The sequence below is a fragment of the Sparus aurata genome, chromosome 6, assembly GCF_900880675.1.
Source record: "Sparus aurata chromosome 6, fSpaAur1.1, whole genome shotgun sequence".
Taxonomy (NCBI): Eukaryota; Metazoa; Chordata; class Actinopteri; order Spariformes; family Sparidae; genus Sparus; species Sparus aurata.
Genome location: NC_044192.1, coordinates 23,824,205 through 23,840,398, shown reverse-complemented (window position 1 = coordinate 23,840,398; position 16,194 = coordinate 23,824,205). Strand labels below are relative to the sequence as shown.

Below are 16,194 nucleotides of genomic sequence, written 5' to 3'. Positions count from 1 at the left end.
AGAATGTATAAGATATTCTTATTTCTAATTATCGACCGAGGGATGAAAAACAGTTTGAGTGGCGTGGTGTGCGTACAGTATGATGAGCGGCACAGTACGAGAGCATGAATAACTGCTCCAAATGAGCTGCGATGGGATCAGACTGGTTAAAGCCCCCCAAAGCTGCTCTTAATTCTCTCGTAAGACCCGCAGAGCTCCCCTTAGGTTCATTAGTCGTCGTGTTATCCTCGCCACTACATTATAGCTGCCTTACCCCTATTTACCCCCTCCCCCCGTCACGCAGACATGCAATAAATACAATATGTCTCTATCTGGTGCCATGCAGACATCCTCCATGACCTGCTAATCTGTGTCTATCACACACCCACAGTAACAAACATCCCCTATCTTCTCTTAAGTTACAGGAGGTGATGCACAAACGGGACATTTTTTCCCACTCCTTGGACTCCCAAGAATGATGGGAGTGGAAAGAATAACAAAGGGCAGAGAATTTGCGAGATAACTGAAACACGATCGTGGAAAGCTTTCACACAGCAGCCGCCTCAAAGACAGTCTGAATGTCCTCCTTCTCGTCATTTAACACGCTGCAATCAAAGCGCCTCCTTTCCTGTCTTCCCTCCCTCGCAGCGGGTGCTATCGACCCAAGTGCAGCAGTGGAAGTTAACACAGCCACCACATATAGATCTTCACATATTGTACATCCGGGCCTCCTCATCTCTTTCCACTGCTTCTTAGCGTTGTCTCTTTCTCCATCTCTATCCATCTGCATCATCGCCACGCTCTGTCTGGAGGCGATGTCATCTTAAAAGCAGTCAGACTGGAATGATGGGATGAGAGACAAAGAGGGGGAGTCTGTGCACGCATCCCCTGTCGTGGAGGAGCAGCCAAGGCCAGTCTAGCATGGCGACACATAACACCCGAGCCCTCCTTTTTGTTGAGGCAACACACACACACACACCCAGACTATAGACTCTGTGGCTCTGTGCAGGAGAATAAAAACGATGCTGATGAGTGTTTATGGCTCAACTTCATTACAGTCATCTCTGGCTGTCGATGTCCCGTCCCCGCATGCAGGTGTGTTCACTGTCATCAAAGTGTCATTTTAATACAGCTTTATTTAGCCACGAAATGCCTCAAGGACATTTAAGATATTGTATAAAAGGATATAGTTCAGATTTAGTCTAAAAAATAAAGAGATGAGACGAGAATCATCACGTAAAATTGATTAATATCACAAAATGTGGATTCTGAAACCAAACTTAAATACATCTTTTTAAATCTTCCAACATTTCAAGTGGAATGATAGAGATAACAAGGTTTTATCTGCTGGAGGAGATAAAACTATCAAAGGAATTACATCACTGTGGTGTACTGGACAGAGTGTCTTAAAGGCCTGTCAAATAAAATGCTCAATGAGCACTGACAGCTAGATTAGCTCGCCCTTCAACCACACATACTTTTAGAAGAGACCAACGAGACAAGCCTCTTTGTGAAGTACGGACTTTAAGAGTAGAAAGCCAATATAGTGATTAGAAGGTAGGTCCCAGCCTCATGTGTAATGATAAATGTGGAAGTTAAATGGCACAATAAAGGTCAGCTGGTGAATGAATGTAACAACTAAAACCTGTTGTTGAGCTGATTTCCATAAATTGACCTCAACACAACTTCTCCTAAAAATTCCCACAGATTTCAGATTCAGCGTTGCCGTCTACACGTTAAAAGCAACTTCCCACTTTAACAACATGGCGCAATGTTGTACTTTCCACAGAAGAGCGAAAGGGAAACCCCTGCGAGCCCTAACATGTATCCTAGAGGGGAGTTTTTTCTCAGGCATTCACACACAAAATTACCACACAAGAAAAACTGACCCTTTTTGCTGACTGCCCCCTTCTCTTACTTTCTCTTTCGCTCCTCTCCCTCTTCCTCCTCAAGCCTCTGTGATTGTGCCTGTGTCAGCATGCCTGCATAACCTTCAGAGCCCTGCTGGGTCTGTGGATCACTGCTACAGTTTCTCTGCCTGCGCATTAGCACTCAACATATGCAGGGTTCAGCTTCTCAAGGATATACAGCTAATGCGCAGCCACACCTTGTATGCATGCATCCAATTAAAACTATGAATAGCTTGTCACATTATGTGGCCTTGAATCCGCTGAAAGCAGAACCATGTAACTTTTATTCTACATTCAAGCTGTTCTTATAATCTAATTTAACTTCTGGGATTCGTGTGAAACATAAGCATGTTTTCACCAGAGTGTCAGCAAAAATACACACTGTCTTTGTGGTCACATGATCATAACACACCATGTTGTTTATTCATCGTGTCAGTCTAGAATCAGGCAGCACTTGGTCCAAAATGCTGAAATGCTGATTTGCTTGTGTTTATACACAGCACTTAATATGAGTGAGAGCCAGAGACAGTGGGTCTTATCAGTGTGGGAATGATCTGGATCCCAGGTGAACCGTGACTGACAGGGGTGTATCACGTATCACGCTGCAGGTGTGGAGCAGGGAGACGTTTAAATCTCCGAGCGCTCCTCCCATTTTCCTTGCAGTTCATCAAGCAGTCGTTCCTGTTTTCTCTTGACCAATCATTAGTGGAAAGATAATAGTGGGGTCTCTGAGTAACCACCACCCAACAAAACACTGATTTCTGCCTCGAGAATGACACCAGAGGAAGTTATAAGGGACCCTGTGCAGTTTTTTACCACTGGTAGTGCTGTGGAGCAATGTTTTTTATAAAGTAGTCTCCATTTTTGTTTGTATCATGATAAGGACAGTAAGGATATACATTCTGGCGAGTCATATTAAATGCAAACATAACCTAGTCTGTTTAAAAAAGATCTCAAAAGATAACGAACTTAGCTAGGTTAGCTTAGCTTAGCCCTAAGAATAGGTAAAGCTATATTGAGTTGGTCCAAAGTTAACAAAATCAGCCTACCAGCTAGTTTATTTTTAGCTGTTGAATGGGGCTCATCGAGCTAGATTATTGCCAGGCTTGCTCTTTCCCACTGATTCTAGTCTTTATGCTAAGCTAAATTCGTCTATTTGTTCATATTTGTTGTACAGATATAAAAGTGATATCAATCTTCTCATCTAGCGAAGAAGAGTGTTTCCCAAAACATTGTGAATTTTTTTTAAGTATGGCCTGACAATGGAAGTAGAGTCACAGTCTGTAATCTGCAAAGAGTGTGGATGGAAGACAGGAAAGGAGTTTCTCTCTTCCCTTCCCCTGCGTGCTTCCTTTCTTTCTCTCTTTCTGCAATGACCTCTAAACTGTCATGCGCAGATTCCCTTATCAAAACCCTACTCTTTCCTTGACACATCCCTCCTGTCAGCAAGGCATTGCAGCCCTACCCTCACACCAACCTGTCCCTGTAACACACACACACACACACACACACACACACACACACACACACACACACACACACACACACACACACACACAAGCACGCGCGCACACACGCACGCCTGTCAATAAGCCCAGTCTGTCCTCCCTCCCTTTACTCCCCTTCTTGTCCCTGGTTTAGTAATCAGGCCTATTGTTTTCTGATGCCAGTGCAAAGCACGTGGAGCATTTCATTGCCAAACAAGCTCTTTTGAAATGATCTGCAAATTCAGGCATGAAATTAAACGCCAGTGATAATCAATCTGGGCTTGAAAGCTAAGGAAGAACTGAAAAACCTCCACATGCAGCCTTCTAAGACTGACCTAGTATGAGTAGAGCTGCTCTCTTTCTACAGTGGTCATCAAGAAGCTTGTTGCCTTGGTAACAGCGCTGATGCTGAGCGTGAGAGGCGCAGCGGTGTCCCTCTCATAGCAGGATACAGACAGAGGCACTAATATCAGTAGACAGAAAGCCAACCCGGCTTATCTTGCACATCCATTCAGCACTGCAGCAACAAAGGAAGTATACCAGACAACACTGCAAATAATGAAGTAGTGGCTTCTAAACAGATCACTGTTGAAATTCAATTAAAGTGTTTGTTACTTAAGAAGCTTTCAAAAGGATCTGACTCAGAGTTTCCCCCTACCCCAAACCACAGTCCCTTCTTTAACCACACGGTTTTAAAATCTCCCTTTTCTTGAGCGCAGATTATCTCAGCAAACACAGGAGAAGTTAGACGCTAGGCTATACGTCTCAGCGGAGAAGCCTCTGGCCACAACAAAGCTGGCAAGGCATAAACAAGCTGAGGCTGTCATGTGCGGAACCAACCAGAAATCAAAGAACTGCGGACTATTTTGGGAAGTTCTGGGGGAAGTACCCAAATCTATTCTTTTCTAGCTGAGCAGTGAGATTTGAGTTGACCACAGCAGGGCTGCTACACTGGTACAGTTTGTATGTCTATTGTTATGATACAGTATTACATTACACATTTGTTTCCATTACGATCTTTAACGGACCTTGTGCAGTATGCCCATTATAAATTAAGTAATGTGTCCACCAGATATCATATCAATCGTTGTACTTTGCAAACTGTTTCCTGCCATCTGATGGCAGAATGAGACGTGGATATGCAATCTTAAGTCACACTAAACACAAACATGTATTGTTAGGCATGCTTTGTTAGTGACCACTCACACTACAGTCCTTTACCTTTTAGGTGTGTGTGTCCGGCATTGGCCACTAGATGGAGCTAATGACCTGAGTGAAGGGACGGTTTCTATGATTGATCTTCTTCATTTCAAACACTTTAAGATGATTAATCGGCTTCATACTCTCTGACATGAAGTGTGGTTCTCATTGTTGTTCTCATCAATTCTCAGAGGTGTTTTATTCACTCGACTTTCAGAGATGGCTTCTGTCATATGTGCTCTTGTCTCTGACTGGTGTGTTTTTGCCTCCATCAGACTGCAGCTACACCTGCCACCTTGAGTGCGAGAGCCAGGTCCAGTTGGACTGCAACCAGAGGGACAGAGAGCCTGAACAAACTCCGCCTCCCAGAAGCCACTGCTCCTCCACAGCCCCTCAACACAAGGTGAGTGTTCCAAACACACTAAAGAATCTTATTTTTGTGAAGAAAAGGCTTTCGAGAGCTATTTGTGGAATTTTCCGGGTCACTGCTGAAGAGCGAACACATTCATCTGAGTGTTGAACTCTTTTCCTGTGTTATTTTGCAGAGGTGTATGTGAGTCACGATTGGATAATGGCAGAGTTCATCCCGCCTCATCTCTCCAAGCCTACACTTTTACATAACCTCCTTCACAACATGCTGTCCCTCCTCCTCCTCCTCCTCCTCCTCCTCGGCTGTCTACTTATGAATTTATTTATATATGCGCTCATTTGGTCACAGAATGTTCCCGGGATGAAATTTGCTACGTCACCTGAGCATCCAATGTGCCTCCCTCTCTCTTTCTCTGCTGTCATGGCCTCCCCCAGTTTTTCTATCATCTCTCCCCCTGTAGTATGGCTTTGATTTCTTCAGTCAGTGGTGGATGCCGATTTCCTCACTTTCCTCAGCTTATCTCATATGAATGTAAACTAATTAGGTTAATCACTATTCTCTGTAGGGAGCTGCAGCGTGGCATAGCTGTGTTAGCTCGAATTATTCCCAGATGTTATGTATGCTCGTGGAATATATTTAGTTATCGTCAATTGCGAAATTTTGCACCAAGTTGGACTGAAATCTATAATTTTTCATCCTGTCTTTCATACTGTATGGGCCACAGGCTATCCAGTGATACAGTAATTATGTAAAATTCATCTTCTGAATAGTTCTTCGCCCACTCTGTGTCTGTGTGTGTGTGTGTTTGCGTGTGTGCGGGAACCTGAGAGAGTGTGAGCCTGCATGCAGCTCTTGGCATCCCAGCCGCAGTCACCCACGCGATGTGGTCCACACAAACACACACATATGTCATGCATGAGAGAAAGCTGGATAACCCTGCAGGCCTGCAGCAGAATGTTGGCAGCTACTCCCTCCCCCAGGGGGTAGATAACACAAAATTAGACCCCTGGTAATGTGCCAGGTAGTACTCTGCTTCTAGAGCGTGGTGAACAAATACACACAATCATGCTGCCCTGAAGCCCGTTGATGGGAATGGCGAGAATTGGAGCGAGCGACTGCGTGAGCGAGGAAGTTCGAGTACATTCTCTCAAACGTCAGGATCAAAAAAACAAAAACGTTCTAATTTCTTTCAGTGTTCTATATCTACTGGAACAAAATAAGGGCATATATTTTTTTGTCCAGTCATTTTTCTATTAACTACTTAATGACTGTGTAGTTAAAGATAACAAGCTGAAAGCCAGGATTAAGTGAGCGTCGATGATGTGTCTTGGAGGGATGTGAACTCTGTGACTAAGGCCTGCCTCTCTCCACACTCTTGTTTTGTTCATAGAGTACACTACTGCTGCAGACAAGAGGAGATATGACAGTTCATTTCCTGCAGTCCTCTCTCTCCCCTTTTGCTCTGCTTGCTCTGTCAGCTGTGTGTGTGAGTGTGTGTGCTTGTGTGTTGTCGCCCTTCTATCTTTACAGATTTCCTTGTTGTGTGCGCATCAGCAGAAATTGATCTCCTTTTACCCCCGTTAAGCACATACATGCGGCATACTGACCGGGCTTCATCGACTCGAAGCTAGTAGGGAGTGTCGTTCAGCATACGTGTGTGTGTGCTTGTGTGTGTGTGTAGCATCCCACCCCCTGCAAGCTGCCTTTCTCCCTTAGTGATTTCACTGATGGAAGCGAGGAGCAGAGCTGCAGGTAATCAGTCTTCGGCTAAGTCGAACCTGATGGAAAGACACAGAATGAAAGGGCGACTCACCGTCCCTCTGGCAGCATATACGTTTACCTATTATCTTGTGGTAGTAGATTTTAAAAATCATATTACACGCACAGAAACGGCAGGTGCAGACAGATGCATGTCTGCACCATCAATCTTAGCAGTGACGGGTGAGCATTAGCTGCTTTTTGACGAGGGGGGTCACTGCCAGAGTCAGAGGGCAGCTTGGGTCATTGTTGGGTTAGAGGTCATTGTAATCTCTATCCAGAGGGCAATCAGTCATTATTTTCGTAATCTCACTTCAAACGCCGGGTGTGAGCCCTCCCTTCCAGAGATTGTGGTGGCAGTCATGTTTTTTCTGTCTTACTGATTGGTTTGTTTGTCAAACCATTAGCTCTAATTATGGCATGGTTCTGGATCAAAAGCCACATGTGTACAGTGGTTGTGATGCTTCTGGTGAACCGTTGCATGCTGCAGCAGAGTCGCACCAGAAGAGCAGCCATCTTCCTCCGGTCTCTCTTTGCTGCTTCCTGTCACCGCTGCTCTTACGTATGTAAAACAGGAGACTGCATATCTCTCACTCATCAGCGTTTCTCTTTCTACTCTGTCTCTCTCTCTCTTCAAGAGGAAGTGGCCGTGCTCTGCAGGGTGCAGTCGCTTGCAGGAAGACAGACAGGGGGTGGAGGGAGAAAGAGAGAGAGAGAGAGAGGGAGAGTGGAGATAGAAGGGGGAGGGTGCTCGCAGGCTGATAACACACTAAACCACAGATGGTTGAGCAAGGCTGCAAGAGAGTGAGGGAGCAAAAGCGGGTCCAAAGACAGGCAGAAAGAGAGAGAGAGACAGGAGAGGAGTGGGTGGGAGGCAAACTGAGTAGGAGGCATCAGTCTCTCTGGTAGTATCGCCAAAGCAACTGAGAGAAGAGGAGAGGAGAGGCAGTGCAGGGTCTGTGGACGCAAAGAGATCTTCTGCCTGCTGTTTATTCTTGGCTCCGGGGACGGATGGATGCTCACTCTAGTAAAAACCGGCACGACTGAGCTGCTGCCACAGCCAGGGTCTGGAATGACTGCTTTTTGTCAGACAGACTCAGAGCAGGATGTGGTTATTGCATGCGTGCCATTTATGAGCGTTTGTTTGCGGGTATATCAGGGGCTCTCAGGTGAGCAGGGTTAACTTGAAACCAACCTGTAAACTGACTCCAGGACATCAGCCTGTGCCTCTGTGTGTGCGTGTGTATGAGAAAGTTACTTGCTGTGTATGAGCATATGTGTTTAGCTGTAAATGAGCAGGTGAATCTACTGTATGGTGTGTGTTTGTGACACCGGCGTCAGAGCATACACACAGGAGGAAGTGACACGTCTGTGCTCGCTCTCGGATTTCCTGGTCCCCTCTCCGGTGGCACGCAAAGCGCCTAATCTGAGCCGAGTTCACCTGTTTCGCCCTCACAGGTGGGACTCTAACTCTCTGGATGCATCAGCAGTGGAGCGCTGACTTTTTCTGGAGGAGTACAGGACAGTTAGACGCGTGCAGACTCTGATCGTGGCTGATTTTCACATCAGCCCTGCCTTTTTCGCAAGAAAAAATCAACCAGCACTTCCTCAAGCTGTCAACGTGCCGCTCCGGTGCTGCGCTGGTGCCGGAGGCCATCTCTGGACCTCTCCATGACTGTCAACACAGTGATGACCCCCTCCATGACCAGCAGTAACAGCATGAGCAGTGGGTACTGCAGCCTGGACGATGAGAGCGAAGACTTCACTTTCTTCACAGCCAAGACCTCATTCTTCCGCAAACCCAGGCAGGCAGCTAAGGTATAGAATCTGGTCAACACTCACTCTGACAGATGAAATTGTAAGAGTAAGACAAGCTCAGATTGATCAGGTGGCCGGTGTTTTAAGTTGGGCTGGGAAACAAACTACCATTTATACTAAAAACATGGCAGCAAAAAGCAGAAGTGTGTAGAGGAAGTGGTGATGCATGCTCAAGTAGGCCTCTAGGTGTGTGTGTGAACGTATATGAGAGTGTAGGAAAGGTTACTGTCATGCATCTGTTGTGTCACATTGATCTGTACAGCCTTGTTCATCAACCTTGATGCCTTTTGGCAGCTCATTTATCATGTGAGCAGCTCACATAGATTTTGCATCACAGTCTGAGAACACTGTTTGGAGAGTAAAGACTCACTGCTGTGAGGTTTCGTCTCAACAGTCGACAGATAATGTGATCTTTATCGTTATCAGAGTTACAGCGCTATATTTAAGAATTGGGCATCTGTCATATTCATACTAGAAAACAAATTAGGGGCAGCATGTCACCAGAAAGTTTGGTTGTCCATCCCTTTCATAAGAAAACAAGGAAATGCACAGTCCCTCTCATAGGTCTTCCTTTTTTCAACAAATAGCTAACATATTAACACTGTCGGAAATGTTATGCAATTAGCATCCTTTATAGGCTATTGCCAAATAGCCAGCAATAGCATTAACAGCTGTGTACTTGCCAGTATAGAAGAAATGTGAGTTCAGCATCAAACGTTGTCCCTTTACTCACCAGGAGCTCCGGTGCTGGAAAGCAACGCCAGTGTTAATCTTTTCTTTTTCGCTAATGTTGGAATCAAGGCAAACTCTAACCTCTTGATGTACAACATGATATTACAAGACAAGACATCCCGAGGCTAGCTGGTTAGCATGCTAACTCCAGTTGATAAGTGCAACACATTACATGATGCTAAAACTCTTATTTCTTCACATTGTGTTGCTAATTTGAGCTATTTTTTAATGTTTAAAACAACTACTTAACTGTAGTGAAATGTTTTCCTAGCTAACGTGTCCACTCATGGTTTTGTTGGCACTCAGGTACACACTTTGTGCTGACGCAATACCGTTAGTCTACACTACAAGCTAAATAGTCAATGTTAGCACTGGCAGCTGTTTACTTGCTGCAAGAAATGCTGTGAGTTCAGCATTAAAAAGTCATCCATTGCCAACAGCTGTCTCCAGTGATAGAAAGCAATGCTAATATTAACTCTTGTTTTGCTTCTTTTCTATGCTGACTGGACACTACATCCCCTCTTGATGTACAATGTGGTATTACGAGACAGCAGGCGTTCAGTAGAAATCTGTGCAACACAATATATGACATCAAAGGTCTTATTTCTTCACATTCTGTTGATAATTTTAGCTAACTTTTGATAATTTTCCCAGTTACCATAGCAACTCATAGTTCTGTCGCACTCAGGTACACAACTCCTTCCTTAGAAAACATATTAACACTGTCAGTAGTGCAATACAAGTAGCCTCCATTAAAAGCTGTCGCTAAATAGCCAGTGTTAGCATTAACATCCGTTTTTACGTTCCAGTCTAGAAGAAATGTTTTAACCTGAGCATCAAACGTTGTTCCTTTATATACCAAGAGTTGTCTCCAGCCGTAAAAAAAACCTAGGCAATATTATTTCTTGTTCTGGTTCTATGTCTATCTCTTATTTTCTTTACTCTCTCATCTGCGAATGAGGGCATATTTGACGCTACAGAAGCCCCTTTCACATAGAGAAGCCACATTAGCGCCGCAGCAGTGGTTTGCCAATTCTCTACCGTTGGTTGTTCACACAGAGCGAAGCATCACCGCTGTGTAATTCACACAGATAGTGCAACACAATATATGACATCACTGTGGCTCCTAAAGAGGCATGACGGTTCACGTCATGATGATGACATCGGTGTGTTTTCAAGGTGTCTCCCCGGTGTCTCCCCGGTGTCCCCCCTGTCAATCTAAACCCGCGGACAGTTTATAATCCTATGGATGCTGTTATAATGTGTAGTGATTGAGATCCTGACCCACCAAACATCCTGGAAAGTGTCAAAGTTGCGTTTTTCGATTACATAATCGCCATCAGTAAACTGGATGCTATCTGACTTTGTCACCTGGGGGGGCGGAGGCTGTTTTCTGGGGGAAAGTTCATTGAAGCCTCGGTCGGGAGGGCCGGTGACAGACGCTGTTTTTCGTACAGAAATTTGACAAGTGTCGGTTCCACAGGTGGGAGGACGGAGGACAGAAGCTTCTCCACGTATATTTGTGATATTTTTTTCCTTGTATAATTTGCCAAGACAGTTACAGTTACTAGGTTACTTTTGTTTCTTCATGTAACATTGCTTGGTGGGACATTTGTCTTTATGTAATTGAGTGAGGGACCTGTGCAGTTATCATACTACCACCAGAGGCGTATAGGCACCGGAGCGAAATTTCCCCCCTCGCCACCTCTGAGAGATTCACACTGAGACGGAGGTGGAGAATTAGCGCAGGATCCCCGCATCCAAACGGCAGTGTGAATGGGGCTAGTGACTCACCGTTGCCTCTATCATGGACAAGGTGGTATAATGAGACAGGATGGGCCTAGGCTAGCTGGTTAGCATGCTAACTTCGGTGGATTTCTCTGTGGCATAGGACATAATGCTAAAACTTTTATTGTCACAATCTGTTAATCATTTTAGCTAAAGTTGAATTGTTTTTGCAGCTTAAATGATGTGAACCAACAGCTCCCGTAGAGACATCTTCTTTACAGTGTGTGGGAGAGGTTTCCGTAGAAACAAAGCTGATACTTTTGTACTAGAATGTGTGTGTATGTGTGTGTGTGTAGGGAAACTACTTAACTGTAGTGAACCATTTTTGCCAGTTACCATAGCAACTCATGGTTTTATTGGCGCTCTGTTCACACTTCCTGAGATTTGGTTTTGCTTTACTGTACATGCAAATGCTTCACACACCATTGTTCCATACACTGTAACTGCAGTATATAGAGTATAACTTTCACTGCTGGTTGTCCCATGATGCACAGCTGGTGTTTGAATGATTTTCCCACAGCAAAAGAAACAGTGTGGCAGATAGGAAAAAAGAAAGTTTGACTGCATTTGCATTCATGTAAAACATGCTCAGCACTCCCTCTTCTTGCCGTCCTTGTCCCGGCAGTGCCTTTGGTGTCTGACTTGGAGAAGGTATAATCTCTGAATAATTGACCAGCTGTGTTGTGTGTGGAGTTAAGGTTGCTGAGACAGTAGGGTACTGGGGTTAGCTTGTCTGGGCTGTCAGCTGATGGGGCCTGATTTCCTTGGCGCTACACAGCCAGAGAACACAAATGTTTTGACATAATGTATAGCTGCACAGTCAGCTAAACACAGGAGAGGGAATGCTTCTACATCCCCGATAGTAATTGAATTGTATCTTTGGGTAGAGCACTAAAAGAAGCCCCACAGTGAAAGTGTCCTGTGTTTTTTCCCCTGTGTTATATTATGAAAAGGAGATATGCAAAAGATCTGTGTGGCAACCTGTGAATAGAGATATTATCATGTGTTGTATATATAAGGAGTTAGAAATATGTCACCGTGTTGATTCCTTCTCCTAGGCTTGTGTGCATGTATGTACAGGGACACGCAGGGAGACGCTCATGTTCATCTAAACAGTGAAGTTCAGGTCCTCTTTTCTTTATGAATTATTTCCAGAGCTGAGCCTTTTGCTCCAGATTAGCCAGCCAGCTTTAATGTGCTGTGTGTATGTGTGTGTGTGTGCCTACCACTGTGATGAGCAGGGAGCATATTCATTTTTCCTGGTCTGCTTTTTGGTGCAGTGAAAGTGAATGAGTTACATGGCTGTTGGTGATTCTCAACACTATGAAATGCATTTTCACTTGCACATCAGGTGAAATTGGAAGGAAACAAAGATTGCTTGTGTGTGGCAAGGTGGAATTAAAGGTACAATATGTAACATTTCTGCTTTTAAAATACAACCAGGCCATGTTAAACATTTTGTTGAGTGGTGCATTTACATTATTCTAACAAACCCAGAGAAATTTAGAATTCTATTCAAGATAACAGCACTATATTTTCTTTAATCCAACTAAACTGAATAAAACATTTACTCCTAGGTGAACATTTCTGCCATAGTCATGTCAGATAGATTTTTACTGGCAAGAAAAACTCCTCTGATCGTACGCTACTTACGTCTTTTGCTTTGTTTTGATATGATTGAATCCCCTAGTTGTAGATATTGCATATTAAGCATTTATTACAGTATTCAGAGCAGAAGCAGCATCAAAATACTGCTAACAAATTAAATATTTGGTGTAACCATCTTCATAATAAATGCATTTTCTTTTGATTCTGAAGTATGCTTTGCTGCAGGTGGTTACTCAAGGTCTAGTGTGTAGACTTTAGTGTGTATCTAACAGTGAAATATCCATTGTTTTAATCTCCAAAACGCCAAAAAATGCTAGTGTGTTGAGTGTTTGGTTCGTCCATGCAAGGCTACATAGAAACATGGAGGACTTCATGGAAGAGGACTGGCTTCCTTTGTAAATTCAAAGACATTTCTGTTAGTTTCAGGTGATCATACACATGAAAACACAGTTATGAACATTATATTCCATTTCTGCCCATACATCCTACACACTGGACATTTAATACAGGATGGTATACAAATTTTTACATATCTACACTATATATATATATATATCTGTATGTAAAGGGTCAGAGCCTTTTGAACATTTTGTGTGTGTGTGTGTGTGTGTGTGTGTGTTTGTGCGTGTGCGTGTGCATGTGCGTGTGTACTGCTGGCCGCGCCGGCACACAGCGGTCTCTGAGCTGTGAAATAGAATCAGCGTGTGCGTTCTCGATTGCGCTTCTCCTTCCCGACACTTGACCCAGTAAAGGCGTTGTGCTAACACACGCTATTATTGGTGTGTGTGGATACTGTATGTCTGTGTGTGCCTGCGTGTGTGTGTGTGTGTGTGTATGTGTGTTTGATTGCGTCGGATGCATATTCATGTGCTATTGTTGAATTCTGCCCACATATTTTTCTCAGTATTATTTTAGCGTTGTTAGTTTAGCTCTGACGGCGCCCCTCCTGTCCTCAATCTTGGCCAGTTGTAATAGATCCTAGAGTCTAGCATTACCTGAAGATCATGATTGCACACACACACACACACACAAACACACAACTTGGAGGTTTGACAGAGAGTGTCAAGAGTTAATTTCAGGTTAAGGTGGTCAGGTCATACAGACAGACAGGTTTGACACACATGGTTTAAAACTGACTCCTCTGCAGCGGTCGTGTGACCTCTCTTGTCTGATCTCATCAGAGTGAGAGCATCAACACTTACTCATGTCGCCCCAAGGAGTGTTTGTGGGTGTATGTATCTGCATGGCTTGTGTACATATGTGTGTGTGACCCTTATGTAACAGTCCTAGATATCTTACACCCTTAAGCTGCTTTACATCAGTCCACATGAATCACACCATTAAACTGGCTTAAGCAGTCTAAACCTGTCGCCTGTAATATTGTTATGACAATCACTCAAATCAGTCAGTGGTTACTTTCTTTGTTGCACGCTGGGGCTTTCTGGGTACGATTGACTCTTAAGTTGTCGCATTTTATCCCCTGTGTCATCAGGTACATTGTAATGCCTTGCTCACCACTTTGTATGTTGTTGGCCTGCAACAAATCATTTCATTCATTTTATCTGACTTTGTTATCTTCACCGCTAATTGTTCAGTTCGTAAAATGTCAATAAATTCTGATAAATTACAAATCTTTTGTCCAACCAGCAGTCCAAAACCTAAAGACTCTTTATTTACTGTCATAAAAGACTAAGAAATGCAACAAATCCTCACATTCAAGAAGGTGGAGCCAGAAAATGTTTTTGCTTGACAAATGACAAGTAATTGATTATCAAAATACTCTACAACTTTCCCTCAAAAAACTTCCAAAAGCACTTAATACAGCAAAATCTAACAGTCTGGTGTATCAAATTCGGACCAGTTTAGACATTAAATCAAAAATTAGGGGGCTGCTTTAACCTGCCATCAGATGACTAATGTTTCCATAAGGTGTGAGCATGTGAAAGATTGTAAAGCAGCCAGAATAGTTCTTAAGATAAAGTTAGCTGCAATGTAATAATCATGTGTTTTATGTTACATTAAAACATCAGAGCTCTTACCATCTTTCCACCAGCATTATTTAGTATCACTCATCTTATACTAACCAGTTAAAAAAAAAAATCATATTAGAGCTCGTATCATATTTTTCATCACTTCCAAAGTGCCATTCACCCAAAGTGTTTGTGTTTCTTGTTACCACAGTGAAGCCTTCTCATGGTTCACATCCCTCTGTTTCTGTGCCTTGCCGGTCACTGGCTCCCTCATGACCAGGTCCAGTCAGGGCAGTGTCCCAGGACCTTGTGGAACTCTCAGAGGCGGAAACTGCTCTATTGTCCCGCTCCATTGTCCCCTGTCCACTCTCACTGGTATGCAGACTGGGAGGGCAGGGCACTGCCCCTGATACATTTAGAAACTCTCGTACAAACGCAGGAATTCCTGCGAGGTTCTTTGCACTCTGAGGAATTTTAGATGCTAGTCAACTCCTCCGTATCCCTCAGATTCTTTTCTTAACCCTGGACACTTAAAGTTTATCCGCCAGAGTTTGTATTTTGTTCTCATCTACATGTGATTAGATGAGTCCACTTAGTGACTCTTTTGAAGTCTTTGGAGACATGAAATCATGGCTCTAAGCTCTTGATATTGAAGTGTGGCATTAGAATGAAAAGGGATTTAAGTAATTTAATTTTCATCATGTAGTTACCATCAAAGCATCAGCTACTGTCCCTGCTGCTTCACAGCAACATGGACATTTACCAAGACAGGAAGAGCATAATTGCACAGAGGAGGGGCTGTTGATACGTGTGGAGGAGATAAAGGCAGCAACAAACAGGACAGATAAGCACACACACACAAAAACACAGACTCACAGACACACACACGCACAGTTCTATCCCAACATCCTTCTCTAAACATCAGCCTTGAAATGTTAAATGTTATCACCTCATTTGCTGAATGCCAGCCAGCATGAGCTGTGTGTGTCACTGTGTGTGTGAGTTCATTACCACAAGGCTCTTTAGTGTATATGAGTGCACACACACACACACACACACACACACACACACACACACACACACACACACACACGCAGAGACCCACATGCACTTGCACACTACATCTGTGTTGAATGAAACAGTGACACAACCTGAGGACTCCCCTACAGAGATAATTCCTGCCCTGCATTCTCTCTCTCTCACACACACTCTAACACACACACACACACACACACACACACACACACACACACACACACACACACACACGCACACACACACACACACAGTCTCTCTCTCCCTCTCTGCCCCAGAAAATGCAAACGAACAGGAGAAGGAGAAAAAAAATGCTATTGTGAGATAGAGAGGATGCATCCCACTGTACTATAAATAACCCAGTCAAACTCTGTGTTGCTAAGGCTGGCTCAGCAGCCACTCTTTCATCATTCCTCACCCCTTACTCGCCCCTCTCTCGCTGCCTCCCCCTCTATGCTTCCCTCTCCTCCTCCGTTTGCTATGTCTTCCTTCACTCAGTCACTCTCCTCATCTCAGAGGGAAATGAGTAAGAGTGAGAG

The 16,194-nt window shown here is 43.9% G+C and overlaps 1 protein-coding gene across 3 annotated transcripts in view; it reads left to right on the top strand.

Moving 5' to 3' along the window:
• rassf5 (Ras association domain family member 5) overlaps positions 1-16,194 on the top strand; it is a 30,903-nt gene that overhangs the window by 9,974 nt on the left and 4,735 nt on the right. For 2 of the 3 annotated variants that reach the window (XM_030419317.1, XM_030419318.1), the window contains exon 2: positions 4,852-4,979. In XM_030419317.1, coding sequence (XP_030275177.1) covers positions 4,852-4,979 — 128 coding nt within the window. Of the gene's footprint in view, positions 1-4,851; positions 4,980-7,428; positions 8,523-16,194 lie in introns of those variants that run through there. The other variant, XM_030419319.1, reaches the window with a different exon arrangement.